This window comes from Stenella coeruleoalba (assembly GCF_951394435.1).
Source record: "Stenella coeruleoalba genome assembly, chromosome: 7".
NCBI lineage: Eukaryota > Metazoa > Chordata > Mammalia > Artiodactyla > Delphinidae > Stenella > Stenella coeruleoalba.
In genome coordinates this window covers 85,684,726-85,707,949 of record NC_137153.1, presented here as the reverse complement: position 1 = coordinate 85,707,949, position 23,224 = coordinate 85,684,726, and the positions used below count along the sequence as shown (strand labels likewise).

The window sequence follows — 23,224 nt, the reverse complement described above, 5'->3', positions numbered from 1 at the left end:
TGAGGCAGGGAGGTCTTAGGGGAAGCCCCATGATTCTTAGGGTCTGGTCTTGCCCCTTTCACATAATGGGGTGGTGTGGTGGGGAAGGTTCTGCTGTAAAAGCTGAACTCTGAAGGCGGATCTGGATTCTTACACTGGTTCTGTTGATGATTTTAGCTCCTCTGAGCTTCAGTGCTCTGATATGTAAAATGAGGGTGACTGTGCAAGTCTCCCAGTGCATGTGACAGAGCATCGGAGATGTGTGCAGGGTGACATGCTCCAGAGAAGGCTGAATGTTGGGGCTGTGTGCCGGACTCTGTATGAGAGGGAACCTGGCCTGATAGACCCTGACGGGGTAGAGGAAGAAAAAGCTATGATGCCTTGGGAAAAGAGGGGAGGGGGAAACCTCAGTCCAATCACCGGGCAATATTAGGCCCAGTCACCATGGTAACGGGAATGGGGTCGGTCCCCAGTGGGAGGGCTGGGTACAGCACAGCAGGACTACCAGAGAATGTCACTATGGCAACCACGGCAATGAGTCAGCTCCAATCGCTCGTCGCTATGGTGAAAGATGGCGATTATACGCTCAGAAGGGTAAACTGAGTCTCCAGTGGGGATAAAGAATTCTGTGGGAAGCTTTTCTGGGACACCTGCACGCGAAAAGTAGCCTCCATTTGGTCACCGCGTTCGGGATCTTGGGCTTGAACAGCGAGAACAAGAAAAAGCTCCAGCCTTGAGCCCTCTCTAGAAAGTCTGCGTCTCCCAGCGAGCAACTTGATGCACGCTTCTGCCGAGTAACGCTGATTGGCTGAATGTGGAAGAGGGCAGGGAAGGCCGGAAGTACATCCGGGGGAGTGGAAATACGGAAGGAAAGGCTCAGGTCCGGGCATCTAGAGCGACTGCTCTGCTCCGCGTCTCGTTGGTTCCGGAGGTCGCTGTGGCAGTGGGAAATGCTGGCGCGCTCGGTGCGGGCGTCTGGGGCCCTTTTGCTGAGGGTGAGTGCAAGGCATCCTTTTCTAAGGGTCGGGCCAGAGATCACTTGGGTTTTCAACTGGGAAGGGGCCAGATTCTAAGTGTGGGGAGAGAACTGGGATCGGAGGTTATGGTACTCGCCTGAGTTCCTTTCCGAGAACCCTTTAGGGTCGCGGTTTAGGGACATGCCTCCGGGACAGGCACCGAGAGGGGCGGGGTGCCCGACCGACTGGGTCTCTGCTGATCCTCGTCTTCCCTTTAGGGCTCCGTGCAGGCTTCTGGCCGCGCTGCGCGCCGCGCCTCCTCTGGATTGCCCCGAAACACCGTGGTGCTGTTTGTGCCGCAGCAGGAGGCTTGGGTGGTGGAGCGAATGGGCCGATTCCACCGCATCTTGGAGCCTGTGAGAACCTCTTCTGCCCACCCCGGGCCAGCCTGAATCCCAGTTCCCTCACGACATGGGGGAATGGGGTGAGACCTCGTTGGGGCCTGCCTTCACCTTTGGCTTCTGACACCCTAGGCCAGACCTGGCAGGGCCCAGACTGCTGACGGTCATACCCATCTTACCACCTTTTCCCATTGCGCTAGCATCCCACAGGCCCCACATTAGGAATCTCTTCTATTAATCCTCTCAGCTCCACCTGTCTGCATGGAAAAGTCTACTCTGCTGGCTCCTATCTCCTTGACTGTCCCTTCCATTCAGAGATCCAGCCTTAGATTCCTATCCTTACATTCTTACGTACCGGTGACACCCCAAGCCTTCTGTTTTTCTGGGCAGAATCTATGTTGATTCCCTACCCACTCCAGGCCTAGCTTCGATCTCAACCCTACAGCCCCCCATCCTTCTGAAGACCTGTAACTCCTCTTCCCAGGGCTTGAATATCCTCATCCCTGTGTTAGACCGGATCCGATATGTGCAGAGTCTCAAGGAAATTGTCATCAACGTGCCTGAGCAGTCTGCCGTGACTCTTGGTGAGGGGTGCGGGGTGACATGGGTGCTCTGAGGCCATTAGGATGTGGTTGCAGGAGAAAGAGCTGATTGGGACCTGGAGGCCTGACCTCCTTTCTCTCCTGCTCCTGCACCTACAGACAATGTAACTCTGCAGATCGATGGAGTCCTTTACCTGCGCATCATGGACCCTTACAAGGTATCTGTCCTCTGCTTTATTGAGCTCCTGAGTTGCTCTCCTCACTAAAATCCTGCATGCAAGCTACTGACACTATCCATGCCCCTTTCAGGCAAGCTATGGTGTGGAGGACCCTGAGTATGCTGTCACCCAGCTAGCTCAGACAACCATGAGATCAGAGCTCGGCAAACTCTCTCTGGACAAAGTCTTCCGGGTAAGGGGATCTGAGCCAGAGTTAGGGTTTGAAGACACATACCTGGCACTCTCAGTCCTTTCTGGGGATCAGTTCCGGGACCTTCTCGGTTTCGCCCCCTGAAGGTTGGGTTGAGGCCATGGAGCTTACACCTCTCTTCCTCCAGGAGCGGGAGTCCCTGAATGCTAACATCGTGGATGCTATCAACCAGGCTGCTGACTGCTGGGGCATCCGCTGCCTCCGTTATGAGATCAAGGATATCCATGTGCCACCCCGGGTGAAAGAGTCCATGCAGATGCAGGTGGGGGCCAGAGAGGGATGAGGTGGAGTACTTCAGGATGCTCCAGTTGCATAGGAACCTGGACTCCCTTCCCTGTTGTGATGGGTACAATTGCAGGTCTGTGTAAGAGTTTACTTTTACTCTGGTTTCTTGTTGATGGGGCTTGCTGGGGGCTTCTAGGTGGAGGCAGAGCGGCGGAAACGGGCCACAGTTCTAGAGTCTGAGGGGACTCGAGAGTCGGCCATCAACGTGGCAGAGGGGAAGAAGCAGGCACAGATCCTGGCCTCTGAGGCAGAAAAGGCTGAACAAATAAATCAGGCAGCAGGTCAGCAGAGGGTAGAGGCTGAGTGATGAACAGGGTGTGGGTCTTTGAGGCTTGCTACTGGGACAGGAGCTTTTGGGGTACCCTGACCTCATAGGTTAAGCTCTGTCTCTTTTCTTCCAGGAGAGGCCAGTGCAGTTCTGGCCAAGGCCAAGGCTAAAGCTGAAGCTATTCGCATCCTGGCTGCAGCTCTGACACAACATGTGAGAGACCCCCTAGGTGGGATTGGGGATCAGGAATTGGCAGTAGAAGAGGTTCTCTTATCTACCCTTGGGAGAAATTCCTGCCATTTTGGTTCCACTGAGCCACATTACATGATCTCTTGTATTGTGATCTGCATATCCTCTTTCTAGGAACCTGATTTCTCTCCACTTCCTTTCCTCCCCCCCCACCCCCCATGCAAGTCTGTGATCTCTGATTTTTATCTTCCCTGTGGCCACAGAATGGAGATGCAGCAGCCTCCCTGACTGTGGCTGAGCAGTATGTCAGCGCATTCTCTAAACTGGCCAAGGACTCCAACACTATCCTGCTGCCCTCCAACCCCGGCGACGTCACCAGTATGGTGGCTCAGGTTAGAGCGCCCTGAAGACCCAGCATAGAGCACCAGTGCCAGAGACTGAGACGCTACCACCACCACCATCACTTTCCCCATCGAGTCCTCTAGAGTGCCCTGAGACCTACACCTCTCTTCATCCCCTGAACGAGACACCCCCAGTCATCCCTAGCAATAGGGAACCTCTTGAGACATCTTTCTTTTTTTTTTTCTTTTTTTTTTGCAGATGCCTGTATTAGTATTTTGAGGGTGACCCTGCTCTGGTAGTTTGTAACATTCCTAGAACCGACTCCAAAGCTTTTAAGACTGAGGCTTGAGAGAGAGAAAGGAAAAACAAGCTTACTGGCCCCGGCTCTACCTTCTTCCTTTGAGCCGTTGGTGGGTTGGGCTATACCTTCTGCCATGTGTCATCATGGCTCTCTCTCTGTCCCTCTCCTCAGGCCATGGGTGTGTATGGGGCCCTCACCAAAGCCCCGGTGCCAGGAGCCCAGGACTCAGTCTCCAGCAGGAGCAGCAGAGATGTCCAGAGCACAGATGCAAGTCTTGATGAGGAACTTGATCGAGTCAAGCTGAGTTAATGGAGCTGGGCTTGGTCAGGGAGGCTGGGGACAGGGAAGCAGCGCTCCCAGATTCTGGCTCTAGCCTCCCTGCCAAGATTTTGGTTATTATTTTTTTATTTGAACTTTAATCATGTAATAAACTCACCAGTGGCAAACCAAAACTGTCCTCTTTGATTGGGGAATGAAGTTGGGAGAGTCACCGGTGTTCTCCTTGGATGACCACTGCCACCTCCAGTCCTGTCAGGTCTTGGGAACTGATTCCTCCATGAGCAAGATTAAATGTCATATAAAGTGAAATCATCCTGCATGTCTTCAGGAGAAGCTGTGGGATACAGTGGAAGGATTAAACCACATGTCTACTGAACTGCCAGCTGGGGAGTGTAGTCCCCCCTCTTGCTAAGTGTAGGGCTGTGAATTTGAGCAGGTGTTGGTGTTTTTTTTAATGGGAAAGAGGGCCGTCCTGGTAGAGTAGTGCTCAAAGGGTCCTCAGGGACTGAGGACACTCATTCGTTCATTCAAAAACATTCAGTGCTCAGCCATAAGAAGGAATGAAATTGGGTCATTTGTAGAGACGTGGATGGGCCTAGAGACTGTCATACAGAGTGAAGTAAGTCAGAAAGAGAAAAACAAATACAGTATATTAACGCATATATGTGGAACTTAGAAAAATGGTACAGATGAACCAGTTTGCAGGGCAGAAATAGAGACAGACGTAGAGAACAAACATATGGACACCAAGGGGGGAAAGTGGCAGGGGGCAGGTGGTGGTGTGATGAACTGGAAGATTGGGATTGACATGTATACACTAATATGTAAAAAATGGATAACTAATAAGAACCTGCTGTGTAAAAAAAAAATTAAAAAAAACCCAAAACATTCAATGATGTCTACCATGTGCCAAGCTCAGTGCTACAGAAGAACCCAAATCCTATCGTCCCTGTTTTCACAGGAAACAGAGCTACAAAGTGATAAGTGCTGAGGTGGAGGAAAGTTCTGGCTGAGTGATCCTTGGGGGAGGATCATGTCACTTTGTGGGCAGCAAGGTTACTAACTCGGACATTGGGCTCAGGCTGGAAAAATCAATGCTTTCATCAGGCTACAGTTGGGGACTGGAATATGCAAAGGCCCACAGTTCCAGAGAAGTTGGAGTATTCACAGTTGTTCTTTGTGGCTGATGGGTGGGGTGTTAGGGGGTGTGACAATGCGGCAGGGGCCAAATCTCAGGGAGATAGGGTCTTGAAAGAGTTTGGCCTTTATCTGGGGAGCAGGGAGCATGAAGGGTTTTTTCCCTTCCCATGAAGAATTTTAAGAAGATTAAGGTAATCACATCAGAGTTTCAGATGGAGCTGTCCTGCTGCGATGTGGTCAGGGGATTTGAAGGAGAGATGGGAGGCTGGAAGGACAGTAAGAAGGCTACTTCAGTGGTCCTGGAGAGGGTGGTGAGGCCTGAACATAGGTAAGGGGCTTTGGGGATGAAGGTGGAGGGATATTTCAACATATTTCTGAATTAGAATTTATTCATTTATCCATTTAATGATTTTATTGAATCCCAACTATATGCCAAGCACCGAGGATATAGTAATAAAGAAAACAAAATTCCCTACTCTCAATGAGCTTACATTCTATTTGGAAGGGACAAATCATTAATAAGATGTATAGTATTTCAGATGCTGATGAGTTGTACTAGAGAGGGAAGTAAAGAAAGGAAGGGAGGGCTTCCCTGGTGGCGCAGTGGTTGAGAGTCCGCCTGCCGATGCAGGGGACACGGGTTCGTGCCCCGGTCCGGGAAGATCCCACATGCCGCTGAGCAGCTAGGCCCGTGAGCCATGGCCGCTGAGCCTGCGCATCCGGAGCCTGTGCTCCGCAACGGGAGAGGCCACAACAGTGAGAGGCCCGCGTACTGCAAAAAAAAAAAAAAAAAGGAAGGGAGATGGGGAACTTGAGAGGACGGGCTGTAACATTAAGTAGAGGGTTACAGGAAGCCTCACTGATAGTACATTTAAGCTTAGATATGGAGATGAGGAGGGGACGGCCCATTTGGGCATCTGGGAGTAAAGCTGACAGGAGTTGGAAATGCAAAGGTCCTGAGGCAGAGGGTGGCTTCCTTGTAATGTGAAGAGCAAAGCAACTACAGTGGATAGAACTGAGTTAAGGAAACAAGTGGCAGCTAGATGAATCAAAGAAGGAAGTGGGGAGTCAGTGTGTAGATTTGTAGGGCCATGTAGAACCACTACAAGAATTTAGGCTTTACTCTGAGATGAGGAAACCATTGGAGACGTTTTTTTGTTTTAAATGGTAGCTTTTCTGAGATATAATTCACATACAATGTGATTCACCTGCTTAAAGTGTAAATTCAATAATTTCTAGTATATTCACAGAATTGGGCAACCATCACAATTTAGAACATTTTCATCACTGCTCCCCAACCCCACCCTGCCACAAAACCCCTGTACCCATTAGTAGTCACTCCTCTCTCCCCTCAACCCTAGACAACCACTAATTTACTTTCTGTATCTTTAGATTTACATATTCATGTAAATGGAATAATACGTGCTATTTTGTGATTGGCTTCTTTCCCTTAGCATGTTTTTTTAAAAATATTTATTTATTTGGCTGTACCAGGTCTCAGTTGTGGCACCCGGGCTCCTTGTTGCCGCGTGCGGGATCTTCATTGCAGCATGCAGGATCTTTAGTTGCGGCATGTGGGATCTAGTTCTCTGACCAGGGATTGAACCTGGGCCCCACGCATCAGGAGCGTGGAATCTCAGCCACTGAACCACTACGGAAGTCCCCTAGTGAGCATGTTTTTAGGTTTCATTCATGTAGTTGCATGTAACCACTTGTAGTACGTCATCCCTTTTTTTATTGGCCAAACAATATTCTGTTGTACAGATATACCATATTTTGTTTATCCATTTATCAGTGAAGGCCATTTGGGTTGTTTCCACCTTTTGGCTATTATGATAATGCTACTATGAACCTTCATGTGCAAGTTTTTGCGTGGCCACAGGTTTTTCTCTTGGGTATATACCTACAAGTGGAGTTGCTGGTCATATGGTAGCTCTACGTTTAACCTTTGGAAGAATTGCCAGACTTCTTTTCAAAAGCTGCTGCACCATTTTTCAATTCCAACAGCAGTTTATGAGGGTTCACATTTCTTCACACCCACATCAATGCTTGTTATTTATCTTTTTTATTATAGCCATTCTCCTGTGTTTAAAGTGGTATCTCTAGCATTTCCCTGATGGCTAATAATGTTGAGCATCTTCTCATGTGTTAATAGTTCCTATATTTTCTTCGGGATTTCCCTGGTGGCACAGTGGTTAAGAATCCGCCTACCAATGCAAGGGACATGGGTTCGAGCTCTGGTCCAGGAAGATCCCACATGCTGCAGAGCAACTAAGCCCTTGTGCCACAACTACTGAGCCCGCATGCTGCAACTATTGAAGCCTGCATGCCTAGAGCCCGTGCTCCGCAACAAGAGAAGCCACTGCAAAGAGAAGCCTCCACACCGCAACGAAGAGTGGCCCCCGCTCGCCGCAACTAGAGAAAGCCCGCACACAGCAACAAAGACCAACGCAGCCAAAACTTAAAAAAAGCCTTCTTTGGAGAAATGTCTATTCAGATCCTTTGCCCATTAAAAAAAATTTTTTTAATTGAAATATAGTTAATTTACAATGTTGTGCCTCTTTGCCCATTTTTGAATTGGATTGTCTTATTACTGAGTTGTAAGATTCATCCTTGGAAAGGATGAATAATAAAATCTATCAGTTGGAGTCAGCTTGGCAAAAAGGGGGAAATAAATATTATCCCTATTTTACAGATGAGGTAATGCCCAATAATGACAGTGAGTGGCAGGGCTAGGATTCAAGCTAAGTTTGGTTCCAGAGGCTTAGATCTTAGTCTTAACCAAGAATGGACAGTGGCTCCCTGAACTCTTCTAGTTTAGGGCCTTGCCCCCAATTCTAAATTACTATACTCTCCCATCAAACTCCCGTCTCTGGCCAGCCTTGCGTTCCTTGCCGAACTTCCTCGGAGGCGCCAGCAGATGGCGATAGGGACTCCCGAGGGTCGCTCTAGCCGGCGCACGCACCTCTGTGGTGCCAGGCCGCAGGCGCCGACGCTGCACTTCCGGGCGCCATTCAAGGTGAGCCAGGGTCTCCCCAAATCCCCTTGCGCTCGCTTTTGCCTGAAGTTAGGGGCCCTTCCACCCCACTAAGAGCTCGCAGTCTAGCGGGCCCCGTACCCAGGTCAGGGTGCCCAGCCGGAGGCCGGGTAGCCACCTGAGGCGGCAGAGCCATCCGGACGTCTGGGTCCCAGCGAGGCCCAACTGCCTCAAGACCTCGCACCTCTGCCCTGCTGCGCCGGGGAGGTCGCGCTTCTGGTCTCCTGGCGATCCTGGCTGTCCGGAAGCGGAGTAGGACTCCTTCCCTTCGTCCCCTGGGTCCCCACCAGGCGGCGCCATCAGCCTGGCCGGGATTCCCCTGCGGCTGCGAGCCCTGGCCACTCCAGGGGTGTTGAAATTGGCGAGGAGAGAGGAGAAACGGGCTGTCAGAAAGCAGTCTACCACTTGGAATAAGTTTCCCTCGTGGGCTGTGTTTTCCATCATTAGGATCTCCTGGCGTACAAATTCCTATGCTCCACCCCCGAAGATCCTGATTCAGGGTATTTGGGGTGGCGCCTGGAAATCACTATTTTAAAACAGCTGCTTCAGGTTGATACCCATAGCCTGCGCACCTCGCCTTCAGAAACTCTGGTATAACTGGTGGAGAGGAACATTGCACTGGGTTGGCTATGGGACTGTTTATCTTCAGGAAGGCTTCCAAGAGGAAGTGATTCTAGCTGGGCTTTGTATTGAGAGACTAGACTATCTGCTGGTTCTTTGCCTCACAGTTATGAATTCCCTCCCCCGCCACCACCAGGATGCGGAAGATCTCAGTGCTGCTCTTCCTGGCCTGGGTGGGCTTCCTCTTCTACGCCGGCATTGCTCTCTTCACCAGTGGCTTCCTGCTCACCCGTTTGGAGCTCACCAACCATAGCAGCTGCCAAGAGCCCCCAGGCCCTGGGTCCCTGCCATGGGGGAGCCGAGGGGAGCCCGGGGCCTGCTGGATGGCTTCCCGATTCTCCCGACTTGTGTTGGTGCTCATAGACGCTCTGCGATTTGACTTTGCCCAGCCCCAGCTCTCACATGTTTCTGGGGAGCCTCCCACCTCCCTGCCCTTCCTGGGCAAACTGGGCTTCTTGCAGAGGATCCTGGAAATTCAGCCCCACCATGCCAGGCTCTACCAGTCCAAGGTTGACCCCCCGACCACCACCATGCAGCGCCTCAAGGCCCTCACCACCGGCTCACTGCCTACCTTTATTGACGCTGGCAGTAATTTTGCCAGCTACGCCATAGCGGAAGACAATCTCGTTAAGCAGCTTACCAGTACAGGTTAGTCAGGCCTCTTTGGTGGCCAGGAGTACCTTGGCAAATTTCTTTAGACGTCAGAGAGCCAGAACTTTGGGTGCCCAGCTGCGTGCTTGACTAGGAGGACAGGAAGGAGAAAGAGACCCTGACTCTGTATGCAGGGAGCTCAGGTCCGGGCTCTGTCCTTCTGGCGTTTGTAATCTGCATGGGGTATTGGTTTTACTTTGGACGAGCTCTCAGTAAAGGGGCAGGGGAGAGACGAAAAGAAGATGTGGGTCTGGTATTTTCAAAAGCGTGGAGAAGAGAGCAGAGGGTCCAGGCCCCGTCCACTCACTGACTGGGCAAAAGCAATATGTACCCAGGAAAAATAGAGCAGCAGAGGTAGCCAGGGGCTGAGAACTAGCAGAGCTTTTTATAGGAATAAGTAGTAAAAGGTCTGGGTGGAGTATGGTTACCAGGGAAAGCTTCCTGGCAGAAAATTTTAGGCCTTGAAGGATAAAGAGTTGTTTGGATGGAACTGCTGTGCCTTATAGTGCATGGTTGGGATTTCTGATAGATCTTTAAAAGGCCTTTCCTCTTCCCTGTCTCCTGACTCCTGCTCAGGCTGTGACCCACTCATGTCCCTGCAGGGAGGCGTGTGGTCTTCATGGGAGATGAAACCTGGAACGATCTTTTTCCTGGAGCTTTCTCCCAAGCTTTCTTTTTCCCGTCCTTCGATGTTAGAGACCTACACACAGTGGACAATGGTATCCTGGAACACCTCTACCCAATCAGTGAGCACGGGGCCAGAGGCAGGCCTAAGACTGGGAGCTGGGGAGGGCTATGTCAGTCCACAAATTCTGAACCTCCCATGGATGCAGTGGCCTGGGCTTGTGCCCCTGGACATAGGAGCATCAGAGCCTGGCTGGGGTTGAGGAGTGGGCCTTAGTCCCCTGTGCTCAGGTTCTCTCCTTCACAGTGGACAGTGGTGAATGGGATGTGCTGATTACTCACTTCCTGGGTGTGGATCACTGTGGCCACAAGCATGGCCCTCATCATCCTGAAATGGCCAAGAAACTTAGCCAAATGGACCAGGTGATCCAGTGAGTGTGGGATATTGGCTGGGGGAGTGGGTTTGTGTCTGAGAATCTCATAATATATGGTCCCAAGAGAAAAAAAATCTTTATTTGGAACTCTTACTTGGCTAAATTCTGTCTTCTCTAGGCCTTTTTCTGAAGCTAGGGGCCTCATCCGTTTTGAGTAACTTAGCATGTGATTTTGGGCAGTAGGGTTATGACCGAGGAAGTGTTTTTTTGCCAGAGGTCTAGGCCCTACTAGTGGAAGTTAATTGGCTGGGGGTGAATGGGCCCCTGAGAAAAATCTTTTTTTAATTAATTAATTTATTTATTTATTTTTGGCTGCGTTGGGTCTTCGTTGCTGCGCACGGGCTTTCTCTAATTGCGGCGAGCAGGGGCTACTCTTCATTGCGGTGCGCGGGATTCTCCTTGCGGTGGCTTCTCTTGTTGCAGAGCACAGGTTCTAGGCACGTGGGCTTCAGTAGTGTGGCTTGCGGGCCCTAGAGCGCAGGCTCAGCAGTTGTGGCGCACGGGCTTAGTTGCTCTGCGGCATGTGGGATCTTCCCGGACCAGGGCTCGAACCCATGTCCCCTGCATGGGCAGGTGGATTCTTAACCACTGCGTCACCAGGGAAGTCCCTGAGAACAATCATTATCCCTACCTTCTGACACATTTCTTGGCCCCCAGGGGACTCGTGGAGCGTCTGGAGAATGACACGCTGCTGGTAGTGACTGGGGACCATGGGATGACCACGAGTGGGAACCATGGAGGGGACAGTGAGCTGGAGACCTCAGCTGCACTTTTTCTGTATAGTCCCACAGCCCTCTTCCCCAGCACCCCACCAGAGGTGAGGCCTGAGCTGTGCTTTGTGTGGTTTCCCGCTATTCAGTCCGCATCATAATTGTAGCATCCTCGTGGATCCCTCCATTTTAAGCCCCCAAATTCATAACCCTGGGCATCCCCCATTCTTATTTCCTACCTAGGCCCCTATGTCTTCCATCCTAAACAACTGACCTCAGCTTTTTGTTGAACCCGTTGACCCCTGTCCTTGTTCTCTAGGAGCCAGAGGTAATTCCTCAAATCAGCCTTGTGCCTACGCTGGCCCTGCTGTTGGGCCTGCCCATCCCATTTGGGAACATCGGGGAGGTGATAGCTGAGGTCTTCTCGGAGGTCGAAGACTCCCAGCCTCACTCTTCTACTCTGGCCCAAGCCTCAGCTCTCCATCTCAATGCCCAGCAGGTAGGTAATGGGCTGGGCTTCAGGTGACAGAGTTAGGTTGAGCATGGGAGAAGCATAATGACCCACTCTGTTGTCCTTTGTTCAGTCTTAATATCACATTCCATAGCCAAGTACGCCCTCTCTCCCTGTCCTGGACGGAGTTTGGGTCCCTGATTTCTAGGTACCCCACATGGTAATACTTGTCCTTGTCTGTGTCCCAGTTCACGTCTCTGATCTTTTCTGCCAGGTGTCCCGATTTCTTCACACCTACTCAACTGCTGCTCAGGACCTCCAAGTTAAGGAGCTTCATCGACTGCAGAACCTCTTCTCCAAAGCTTCTGCTGACTACCAGCGGCTTCTGCAGAGCCCCCAGGGGGCTGAGGCAGCACTACAGACTGTGATTACTGAGCTGCAGCAGTTCCTGCGGGGAGTTCGGGCCATGTGCATTGAGTCTTGGGCTCGTTTTTCTCTGGTCCGCATGGCAGGGGGTGCTGCTCTCTTGGCTGCTACCTGCTTTCTTTGCCTACTGGTATCCCAGTGGGCAGCATCCCCAGGCTTCTATTTCCGCCCTCTCCTAATACCCATGGCCTGGGGTTTGACTGGAGCCTTAGTGTGTGCTGGACTCCTGGCAACTACTGGGCTGAAGCTGGATTCAGTGGTTCTAGGGGCCATGGCTGCAGTGGGCTCACTTCTGCCTTTTCTGTGGAAAGCCTGGGCTAGCTGGGGAGCTAAGAGGCCCCTGGCAGCCCTGCTTCCCATGCCTGGGCCTGTCCTGTTACTCCTGCTCATTCGCTTTGCTGGTTTCTTCTCTGATAGCTTTGTTATAGCCGAGGCCAGGGCCGCCCCCTTCCTTTTGATCTCACTTATCTTGCTCCTGGTTGCCCAGCTTCACTGGGAGGGCAAGCTGCTGCCACCTAAGCTACTCACAATACCTCGCCTTGGCTTTCTGACCCCAGCAGGCCCCCCACGTCACAATGGCACGCATGCCCTGGGGCTTGGAGTTGGGTTGCTTTTATGTATAAGGCTAGCTGGGCTTTTTCATCGCTGCCCTGAAGAGACGCCTGCTTGCAGCTCCTCTCCCTGGCTGAGTCCCCTGGCATCCATGGTGGGTGGTCGAGCCAAGAATGTGTGGTATGGAGCTTGTGTGGGGGCGCTGGCGGCCCTGTTAGCTGCCGTGCGCCTGTGGCTTCGCCGCTATGGTAATCTCAAGAGTCCTGAGCCCCCTGTGCTCTTTGTGCGCTGGGGGCTGCCGCTGATGGGACTAGGCACTGCCGCCTACTGGGCCTTGGCATCAGGGGCGGATGAAGCACCCCCACGTCTCCGGGCCCTGGTCGCTGGGGCATCAGTTATGTTACCTAGGGCTGTGGCCGGGTTGGCTGCTTCAGGGCTCATGCTGCTGCTCTGGAGGCCTGTGACGGTGCTGGTGAAAGCTGCAGCGGGTGCTCCACGGACCAGGACTGTCCTCACTCCCTTCTCAGGCCCCCCCACTTCTCAGGCTGACCTGGATTATGTGGTTCCTCAAATCTACCGACACATGCAGGAGGAGTTCCGGGGCCGGCTAGAGAGGACCAAATCTCAGGGCCCCCTGACGGTGGCCGCCTATCAGTTGGGGAGTGTCTACTCGGCTGCTATGGTCACGGCCCTCACCCTCTTGGCCTTTCCACTTCTGCTATTGCATGCAGAGCGCATTAGCCTTGTGTTCCTGCTTCTGTTTCTGCAGAGCTTCCTTCTCCTGCATCTGCTTGCTGCTGGGATACCCATCACCACCCCTGGTAAATACATATCTCAGCCCTGATTCATCCAAGGGCAGTAGTGATGTGAATTCAGCCCCTCTTATTTTCAGGGAGGTGTTGCTCCCCAGGTTCTTCACCTTGATACAGGGTCTCACGCCCCAACAGTTGAGAGGGTCTTCCTGATGTCCTGTCTCTTATCTGCTGTAGCCAAGCTAATTGATCCCTCCCATTGGCTTTCAGGGCCAGCAGGGTTCATGGAGGAGGGAGACAAACAGTACTTCAAGACTCAATTCTTAATGGAAATGTTACATCCTCGTGAGCACATTTCCTGATTCTCCAGTGATGAGAGTGGTGAATTGAGCATATTCACCACTCATAGTGAGCTGTGTGTATATGAGAGAAAGAGGCTGACCACAGATTAGAGCAGTGGGGCTTTGTGCCACGGAGGGAATAACAGAGTGTTGACTGTTAGAAGCTTGGGGTGATGGGCATGCTCGTGTGTAAGAGACAGCACTGAGGTCGTAGGTGTATATGATCTTGGGGCAGTGGGCTGTGGGTTAGGGAGTGGGATGTGACTGTAAAGAGGCATATCTCTTCCTCCAGGTCCTTTTACTGTGCCTTGGCAGGCAGTTTCTGCTTGGGCCTTCATGGCAACACAGACCTTCTATTCCACGGGTCACCAGCCCGTCTTTCCAGCTATCCATTGGCATGCTGCCTTCGTGGGAGTCCCAGAGGGCCATGACTTTACCTGGCTGTCTGCTTTGCTGGTGGGAACCAACACCTTTGCCTCCCATATCCTCTTTGCAGGTAACTCCTCATTCCTCCCTTGCTTCCATTGTTTACTCTGGCTTCGTGGAAGGAAAGGAAACCCCAGGATTTGAGTGGGGAAATGTGATTTTGTTAGATCTTTGGCACCCCTTGGCCTTTGCTAATTGGAGGCTGAGCCAACTAGGGTAGTTGGGGGCCACGGTGGCCTGGTCCCTGGGTCCTCCATTGATTCTAGCCCTGCCTTCCTCTGAGGCAGTAGGTTGCCCATTGCTCCTGCTCTGGCCCTTTCTCTGTGAGAGTCAAGGGCCCCGGAAGAGGCGGCAGCCCCCAGGGAATGAAGCTGAGGCCAGAGTCAGGCCTGAGGAGGAGGAGGAGCCACTGATGGAGATGCGGCTCCGGGACGCGCCTCACCACTTCAATGCAGCGCTGCTGCAGCTGGGCCTCAAGTACCTCTTTGTCCTTGGTATTCAGGTGGGTGCAGGGGAGAGATCATGGAGTTAGTGATCTTTTCTCATGCTGTACATCACATTCTTTCACACTTTGCCAAAACCCTAGGAGAGAGCCTTGACTGAGGTATAGATAAGTGAAGTGATTGCCCAAAGGCCAGTGGCCTCAAATGGCAGTATTAAGACTTGAACCTGGGTCTCCTTCATCCTAGTCTTGGATTGTTTCCTCTCTACAAGCTAGATCTGGACCTGATGGTTTCATCTGGGGATTACTCCATTAGTGGACAGACTGGAAAATCTGAGGTGATGGCCAGGATTCTTTCCCAATCTGTGATCATTGATCTTCCTTTCCTTCAGAGGCAGAAGGTGTGACTCTGACATTCCCTCCACCCTGGGAGGCAGAGCCTGAGTGTCAGCAGCACAGATGAATAGTGCTTGCCCAAGGTCACACTGCAAGTCGTGGCTGGGCCAGGAAAAGAATTAGGTCTCCTAACTCCTAACCCAGGGTTTTTTTCCACTGACACACACTACTTTCCTTCCCCTTCCATTCTTCACAGGGACCTGCAGCAATTCTCTATACGACCTGCTTCCTCCTCCCCTTCCTTAATAACTTGACCTCTCCTCTCTTCCCTTAGATTTTGGCCTGTGCCTTGGCAGCCTCCATCCTCCGCAGGCATCTCATGGTCTGGAAGGTGTTTGCCCCCAAGTGAGTGGATTTGCTTGAGAAGTATTGGTGTGGGGGAGGGTGAAGCTTGGAGCAAACAATGAACATTCAGAGTGGACAAGGTTTTGCCTCAGCAGGGAAAAGGCTCTAGACCTCCTGTCTGTGTCCTTTGAGATTCCCCACCTTTCTTTGCAGGTTCATTTTTGAGGCCGTGGGCTTCATTGTGAGCAGCGTGGGACTTTGCCTGGGCATAGCTTTGGTGATGCGAGTGGATGGTGCTGTGAGCTCCTGGTTCAGGCAGTTAGTTCTGGCCCAGCAGAAGGCTGGAGAACAATCAAGCCTGGTCTATACGGGTGCTGGATCATCTGCAAGAGAGGCTCAGTCACACCTCTTACCACCATGCAGCCAGGATCTACTGGCATCTGGGACTTCATTATTTTATAATTCAAAATCATAGTGGAGCCTAATCCGTAACTCCTGCTTTGGATACATCTGAGAGACTGAGGGGCTGCCTCCGAAGTGGAATGAAATAATGATGTAAATATGTGTGTCTGAGGTGTAGGGGAGCCCCCACTGTCCTGTAGGGGATATGTGGAGGGTCAGTCTCCCCTCATCCAGGCACAGATGGGATCAGCCGTCTTATGGAGACCTGGCCACATCTGAGAACTCTGGGAGGTGGTTGGAGTTGTCTGAATTCACTTCTCCCAACTCCTCCCAAATCACTACTGTTATTCCACCTGCCATTTTCCTTTGCCATGGAACATATTTTATTAAATTCTTTTGCTTTGGCTGATAACAGAGATGGCTGAAAAGACAGGCCCAGGCATCATGGAGCACACAGACTTTCACTGTCTAAAGCCCCAATAGTGCTGTATCTCCTCCTCCTCAACTGTGTCCTTTCACTTCAGAAAACCCTTTGCCCTTCACGTCTGTGGAGGCTTCCCTGGTTTCCTTTTTATCAGACCTACTCATCCATCTAACACACCTTGTCCCATTGATTATTCCTGACTTGAAGCCAAAATTTTATGAATCTAATGCTCCTCACACATCTCCTGTGCCCTCCATCCACCTCACTACCCCTGTGTCATGTTGAAGTGCTGGCATGAAATCCTTATGGAAACATCCATCAAAGAAGTGGGGAAGAGGTTCTGAGAAGGGTCAGGACTGGGGTTTGAGGTTTGAGGGTGCCCAGGACAGGAAGAGATGATGTATATGATTTGCAAATAATTTCTCCCACTTTGTGACTTTTCTTTGAGTTTTCTTTTATTTCTTTTTTTTAATTGAGGTATAATTGACATCTTTGAATTTTCTTTTTTTCCCAGTTTATTGAGATATAATTGACATACATCACTGGATAAGTTTAAGGTGTCCAGCATAACAGTTTAACTTACATCTTCGAATTTTCTTGACAGTGTCTTTGTAGCACAAGAGTTTTTAATTTTAATGAAGTCCAAGTTATCCATTTTGAGTTGACTTTATAGATGGCAAGTGTCGCAGCTTGTTTCTTCTTTGCATACGGATCTCCAATTCTACTCCATATGTTGAAAGGACTGGGCAGGTATATTTGAGCAGGGCAGGCTGCACAGGCACAGGGCTGCGCTGCCAGCTGGTCGGACTGCATGTGGTTGAGCAGACTGTGGTGAGCGTGTTGGTGCTCCATGGTGAGCAGAGATAGGATGGGCCGATTACCGAGGGCCTCGGTCTCAGGTCAGTTCTTTTTGAAGACACTTCTGGGGCTGGACCTTTTGAGGCGGCTCCCGGCGGTACTACAACTCCCAGCGTGCATCGCGCGGGCCAGCCCTCCGCGGCGGGGGAGATCCCCGGCCGACCTGGATGTGTGGCGGCAAGGGAAGAGCTGAGCCGCGGATTCCGGGTTTTTGAGGTTGACTTAAGGCTTTGGCCTCCGCGAGGGCTGAGCCACGGAACTGCGAGCCGTGTGACCTACCCACTCAGACACGCCCCCGGCCTCTGGCCCGCCTCTGCCTTCCCCTCTGGTCTGGCCCCGACTCGTTTCTTCTTCCAGTTTCCCGCGGGGAGTAACCCTTGACGACGACCAACCGCAGCCGAGCATTTTGCCGGCCGGGCCAATCTGAGGCGCGGGTGGAAGAGGCGGAGGTAGAAGCCCCGCCAGGCAGCCAGCGGGGTGTCCGTTTCTCCCGGAAAGGGTAGGCCGCCCCGGCTGGAAGCCCGAGGGGAGCAAAAGAACCTTGGCGGGGTGCGGAAGTGCATGGGCCTCTCCGCTCTCAGTGGGGCGTCGGAGGGGCCAGGCTTACCCTTCAGCGGCACTCTTCACGTGTCTGGGCCCAGTCTCGGCCGCCATGGCTCACAGGACCCCTCCGGGCTCTTCAGCCTCACACGCCAGCTGCCTGGACCTGTGGAGGGAAAAGAATGACCAACTAGTTCAACAGGCCAAGGTAACGCGGTTGCTGGGACCCTCGCTTTGCAACCTCAAAATACCAGGAAAGGGGTATGCAGTGGATTCACGCACCCTTTAGGAGCGTGACCTCCCCTAAAGAGCCAGAAATGGCTGGTGAATGACATCCCTTGCCACAGCTGCAAGGGGAGAGGGAAGGACTGTACCCCACCCCACATTTGTTAGGTTGCTCAGGACTCAGGTCTGTCTCCGAGGCGACAGCAGTTGGCTCAAGATGCACTGGAAGGGCTCCGGGGACTCCTCCATAGTCTGCAGGGTAAGTAGCGCCCCCTCTCCAGTTGCAGCGAGTGGGGGCCACTCTTCGTTGTGGTGCGCGGGCCCCTCATTGCGGTGGCTTCTCTTGTTGTGGAGCACGGGCTCTAGGTGCGTGGGCTTCAGTGGTTGTGGCACGCAGGCTCAGTAGTTGTGGCTCGCAGGCTCTAGAGCGCAGGCTCAGCAGCTGTGGCATACAGGCCTAGTTGCTCCGCGGCATGTGGGATCCTCCCGGACCAGGGCTCGAGCCCGTGTCCCCTACATTGGCAGGCAGATTCTTAACCACTGCGCCACCAGGGAAGTCTCCAAAGGGTGGATTCTTTATTGAGGCCATTTTGGTTGGGGTGGGGTGATCTCTTTCACCTGAGAGTGGTCTGTGAGACCGGCATTTGTTGCTCCAGGGCTCCCTGCGGCTGTTTCTGTTCTCCGCTTGGAACTGACTGTCATCTGCAATTTCATTACCCTGAGGGCAAGCCTGGCCCAGGGTTTCACTGAGGACCTGGTACAGGATATCCAGCAGGGCCTAGAGAGAGGTGAGGGCCAGAGATTGCCTTCCATGCCCCTGCCAGCCTCAGGCTGGGCTTAAGTTCTTGCAAGGGGGATAGGAGGAGCAACATAATCTGTCACCTCCACGGAGATGCCCTTCCCTGATCCTCCATGTGCTCCTTGGAGCAGGAGCACCTTTGTGACCTTTGGGCTCCTGCAGAGAAGAAAAGCCAGAGATGAGGCCCCACCTCAGCTGTATGTGTATGTATACTCTACAGTGCTGGAGACCCAGGAGCAGCTGAAGGCCAGGCTGGAACATGGGCTCAGGGGGCTGTGGGACTCCGTCCTCCATGTTTCCTCCCTTCTGCCGGAGCTGCTCCCTGCCCTTCACCACCTTGCTGGCCTGCAGGCTGCCCTTTGGCTGAGCACTGACCGTCTTGGGGACCTGACCTTGCTGCTGCAGACCCTGAATGTTAGCCAGGTAATTCAGGTAGTGATCTGGATCTAAGGGTCTCTTTCCTCCTCACACCCTTCCTAGCTGCAGTATCATCATTATGTGTTGGAAAGGCTGCTGGGTTGGTGTTCAGAAGACCCAGGTTCTCTCAGGGACTCTTAGGTGACCTTGCTCTGGTTTGTTCCTCATTGGAGGGATTCTCTTGGGAGCTTGATTATCTTGGGTAGAATTAGAGCTCTCATGACCTTGCTGAAGTCACCTCCCAGTCTCAGTCTTTTCATCAGTAACCCAAACATGGTCGTTGCCCTGTGTCCTTGTGGGCTTATCCTGAGTGAGGAGACTCATTAAAATAGATCATCTCTGCCCCAGGTTTTTCTTCCTCCCTTTATCCTTGCCCCACAGCTATCGATCTCTTAGAATTGAGGGAGCAAGAATCAGGAGGATCCTTAAGTTCAAAGTCCAGCCAGGGTGGACTGAGATAGGTGAAGGGGTAGTTACAGGCTTGGAACCTCTGATCATCCTTCTTTCCCCAGAGCAGAGCCTCTGAGGATCTGCTGCTGCTCCTGAAAACTTGGAGGCCCCCAGCTGAGGAGTCAGATGCTCCGTTGACCCTGCAGGATGCCCAGAACTTGAGGGGTGTCCTTCTGACAGCATTTGCTTATCGCCAAGGCCAGCTAGCAATCTGACTTGTCCCTTCCTCCCCACTCCCTGTCTTAAGGGGTCCTCTGGGCTCATGTCTTCTCTATCCTCTGCCCTTCAGCTCAGTAGAGCTTCTCTGTGCTCTTCTTCCCCATCATGCCCCCTGCCCTATTGGCCTCTCTAAGCTCACACCCTGGTTGCCCACAGGCCTCCAGGAGCTGATCACAGGGAACCTGCCCAGGGCACTGAGCAGCCTGCATGAAGCGGCCTCAGGTCTGTGCCCACGGCCTGTGTTGGTCCAGGTGTACACAGCCCTGGGGACCTGTCTTCGTAAGATGGTAAAGACAGTCTTAGGGTGGGTTGGGGAACCCAGGGGTGTTAGGAGCAGCTTTCTGCTTTGTGAGGGTAGCTGAGGCTTGTGTCCTCTCACCACTCTAGGGCAGTCCACAGAGAGCTCTGCTGTACTTGGTTGCAGCCCTGAAAGGGGAATCAACCTGGGGTCCCCCGCTTCTGGAGGCCTCCAGGCTGTATCGGCAACTGGAGAACACGGCAGCAGAGATTGAGTGTCTGGAGCTGCTGGTTGAGGTAAGGAACTGTGTCGGGCGAAGATACGGGGACTGCTGAGATGCTTGTGTTGGGGTAACTAGTCAAGGTATAAGTAGAAGGAAGTATGGTTCTCAGGGATTATAGATATACGTTCTTCTTTTTGTTCTCTCTAGGCCTTGAGAGTCGCTCATATCCCTGAAGCCCCACAGCTTCTCATTGAGGTAGAGTTACTACTCCCACGACCTGACCCAGCCTCACCCCTTCACTGTGGCACACAGAGCCAGGCCAAGTACCTGCTGGCAAGCCGATGCCTACAGACGGGAAGGTGAGGTTCACCTTGCTCACCTGAGCTCCTCTTCCCACTTCTGACGCCTCCCCTGTGCTGTGACTCTGCTTCTGTTCTTACGAGTTGGGGGGAATGGACAAGTCAGGGGCAGGACATGGTTCCCCACTCTCAGCTTCCTGCCTTGCTGCTGGACCTGAACTGAGGATTCTTTACCCAGACACTAACCTCGTGTATCTTGAAAATTCTAAAGTCTTCTCCCAAATCCAGTCTGTAAGTAGTAGAGATCCATATTGAGCCCCAGTGTTGGAGTCCCCAAACCTCGCCCTCCCCACACCCCAGTGCCCTTAGCTAAAAGCCCTTGGAGTGCCCTGCTATGGCCTAAGGTGAGGCTCATGGGTTATGACTCTTCAGGGCAGAGAATGCTGCAGAACATTACCTGGACCTGCTGGCCCTGTTGCTGGATGGCTCGGAGCCAAAGGTGGGTATGTCGTGTTTCTCTGCAATGGGGTGGAAGGGTTGGAGTCTCCTTTGGAGTAGAGCAGGCCTCCTTTTTTCTGACTTTTCCTCTGCTGTTCTTTCTGTCCAATCTGGGGCACCAGACTGGGAAGGTTCCCAGAGCAAGGGGGGATTTGGGCAGCAAGCAATGGGTGGTCTCTGCATGATACCAGAGCCTGGTGAAGAGGTTGGGGGTGGTGGCTCATGTCTCTTCAAGACATTGCATTCTCCTCCCACCCCAGTTCTCCCCACCCCCATGCCCCCGAGGGCCCTGTGTGCCTGAGGTGTTCTTGGAGGCAGCAGCAGCGCTGATTCAGGCAGGCCGAGCCCAGGATGCATTGACCGTGTGTGAGGAGCTGCTTAGCCGCATGTCATCCCTGCGTCCCAAGAGGCCCCGGCTGTGGGAAGATGCCAGAAGAGGAACCAAAGAGTTACCACACTGCTCACCCTGGGTCTCTGCCACCTATTTGCTTCAGGGCCACGCTCGGGTGCAACTGGGGGCCCAAAAGGAGGCAATCAGTGAATTTAGCCGGTGAGCCCAGGAAGCCAACCAGGACCCTCCAGGAAATGTGGAGGGATAATTTTCTAATTGGGACCTGAGTTGGTGAGCTCCATTCTTACCTACTCACCCCTAGAGTTTCTGAGGTTGACTCTTCTTTACCCCTGCTCTGTGTCCCACTTCAGGTGCCTTGAGCTGCTCTTCCAGGCCACACCCACGGATAAAGAACAAGGTGATCTAGACTCTCAGTTTTCCTCTGTGGTGGTGGTGGCTTCCTTTCCATGTGTCCTAGCCCACCAGGAGATTTAAGAGAAAGGGACTCCAAACAAGAGATAGAGAGGGGACTTGAGGTGTTGGTGACAGTGTGGCTGGGAACACATGTCTTGACTTTGGGAGTGGTCTCCAGGGCCTGCTTCCAGCTGTGAGCAGGGGTGTACATCAGATGTGGCACTACAACAGCTTCGCGCAGCCGCCCTGATTAGTCGTGGACTGGAATGGGTGGCCAGTGGCCAGGATACCAAAGCCCTACAGGACTTCCTTCTCAGTGTGCAGGTGTGCCCAGGTATGTACATGTGCAAGACATCAGCTATGCACAGGTGCATAAGGACAGAGAGGGCCGTGGGGGAGGTACTTGGGGATTAGTGTAAGAGTGATATTCCTTGATAGGAGGGGTGAATGGGGTTGTGCCTGTATATATATAGGGATATATCCAGGTGTGTAGACATATGCAAGACATATACAAGTGTGTATGAAGGCCTCTCAGGAGTTCTCTAGGCTTCCCAGTGTCTTCAGACACAGAGACCATAACTGTGCTGAGAATGTGTTGGGCAGGAGCAGGGTCAGCTGGGCCCTTTGTCCTGGGCAGGCAGTGCCCAGGGCTAGGCATGGTTGGCAGTGATGTACCCCTGGTACCATGTAGGCAAGACACTTCCCTGTTCTAGGCCTTAGTTTTCCCTTTTATAAAATGGTGCTTAAGTCTGTGTCAAGTTCTAAGGCTCTCTACTCTGGGGTGGGGCTACAGGTAATCAAGACGCTTCCTTTCACCTGCTTCAGACTCTGAGGAGGCTGGATCGGAGGGATGAGGCCACTGCTCTCTGGCGGAGGCTGGAGGCCCAAACTGAGTTGCCACAGGAGAATGCTGCATGGTGAGGTTAAGAGGCAGCTGGCGTCCTGGAGTCCTTGGGCCTGTTGGGAGTGGTGGTGAATGAAAGGGAGGGAATGGCTGTGCAGTCTTCTGCCTGTCCTCCCTTAGACATCACCCTTTTTGTTTTCAGGTCTCTCCCCCTGTACCTAGAAACCTGTTTGGGCTGGATCCATCCCCCTGACCATGAAACCCTTCTTGAGGAATTTCGGACGTCTCTGCTGGAGACTTGTGACCTGTAGCTGCCACGTTTCAAAGAACCTGAGCTGGGGCCTCAGTGGGCCATCTGTGGGGAGGGCTTTCTGCTATACCGTCCTTGGGGAACATGGCTGGAGCTGACCATTCCAATATAAGTCTGGCATTGGAGAGGCTGGTGGTAGTTCTCCAAAATTTGGTCTGGTTATTGCTGTTCTGGTTCCAGAAGAAGCCCCCATTCCACCAACAAGGCATTGACTTTGCTCATAGCACCTTTTTTCCTGTTTGCCTTTTCATGTGTTGAGTAAAATTTCATGCCTATCTCTTGTCTGCCTACTACATACACTTGAGTGGGAAGACAAAGCTGTCTGATTCAGTTGAGTGCTGGTTGTCTGTGATACCTTCTCCCAACATCATCTACCTTATGAGCCTCAGGAGAAAGGGCTACAGGAATCCTTACTCAGGTGGCAGTGCTTTTAGTCCTTCTTGATGCCTAAAAGTAAAACCCCAAAGCCCAGGA

At 52.4% G+C, this 23,224-nt stretch overlaps 3 protein-coding genes across 14 annotated transcripts; all 3 read left to right on the top strand.

The window, feature by feature from the left end:
- Positions 1–841: 841 nt before the first annotated feature.
- Positions 842–4,144, top strand: STOML2 (stomatin like 2). Of its 2 annotated transcripts, none has more exons than XM_079927496.1 (10): positions 842–974; positions 1,214–1,351; positions 1,821–1,920; positions 2,038–2,096; positions 2,188–2,289; positions 2,435–2,569; positions 2,729–2,873; positions 2,994–3,073; positions 3,313–3,441; positions 3,864–4,144. In XM_079927496.1, the coding sequence occupies exons 1-10, from the start codon at positions 930–932 to the stop codon at positions 3,999–4,001; spliced, it is 1,071 nt and encodes a 356-aa protein (XP_079783622.1). In that variant the 5' UTR covers positions 842–929; the 3' UTR covers positions 4,002–4,144. The 2 variants fall into 2 exon arrangements, with proteins under 2 accessions (XP_079783622.1, XP_079783623.1); XM_079927497.1 differs by having other exon boundaries at positions 866–974; positions 1,214–1,419.
- Positions 4,145–7,971: 3,827 nt separating this feature from the next.
- Positions 7,972–15,740, top strand: PIGO (phosphatidylinositol glycan anchor biosynthesis class O). 5 transcript variants are annotated; one of them, XM_079925697.1, is made up of 11 exons: positions 7,972–8,130; positions 8,906–9,417; positions 10,023–10,166; positions 10,352–10,475; positions 11,136–11,295; positions 11,508–11,687; positions 11,914–13,438; positions 14,003–14,206; positions 14,424–14,638; positions 15,249–15,319; positions 15,473–15,740. In XM_079925697.1, exons 2-11 carry the CDS (start codon positions 8,907–8,909, stop codon positions 15,732–15,734), a joined length of 3,396 nt encoding a protein of 1,131 aa, XP_079781823.1. In that variant the 5' UTR covers positions 7,972–8,130; position 8,906; the 3' UTR covers positions 15,735–15,740. The 5 variants fall into 5 exon arrangements, with proteins under 5 accessions (XP_079781823.1, XP_079781824.1, XP_079781822.1 ...); XM_079925698.1 differs by having other exon boundaries at positions 8,877–9,417; positions 10,023–10,139; XM_079925696.1 differs by having other exon boundaries at positions 8,877–9,417.
- A 1,573-nt stretch (positions 15,741–17,313) lies between these two features.
- Positions 17,314–23,025, top strand: FANCG (FA complementation group G). 7 transcript variants are annotated; one of them, XM_079925704.1, is made up of 15 exons: positions 17,314–17,442; positions 17,585–17,691; positions 17,877–17,967; positions 18,365–18,496; positions 18,728–18,930; positions 19,437–19,572; positions 19,750–19,880; positions 19,981–20,127; positions 20,262–20,413; positions 20,786–20,852; positions 21,112–21,401; positions 21,554–21,600; positions 21,775–21,930; positions 22,390–22,513; positions 22,643–23,025. In XM_079925704.1, the coding sequence occupies exons 2-15, from the start codon at positions 17,596–17,598 to the stop codon at positions 22,749–22,751; spliced, it is 1,881 nt and encodes a 626-aa protein (XP_079781830.1). In that variant the 5' UTR covers positions 17,314–17,442; positions 17,585–17,595; the 3' UTR covers positions 22,752–23,025. The 7 variants fall into 7 exon arrangements, 6 of the variants coding, with proteins under 6 accessions (XP_079781830.1, XP_079781832.1, XP_079781831.1 ...); XR_013828957.1 differs by having other exon boundaries at positions 17,426–17,691; positions 22,422–22,513; XM_079925706.1 differs by having other exon boundaries at positions 17,428–17,691; positions 21,346–21,401.
- The last annotated feature ends 199 nt before the right edge of the window (positions 23,026–23,224 follow it).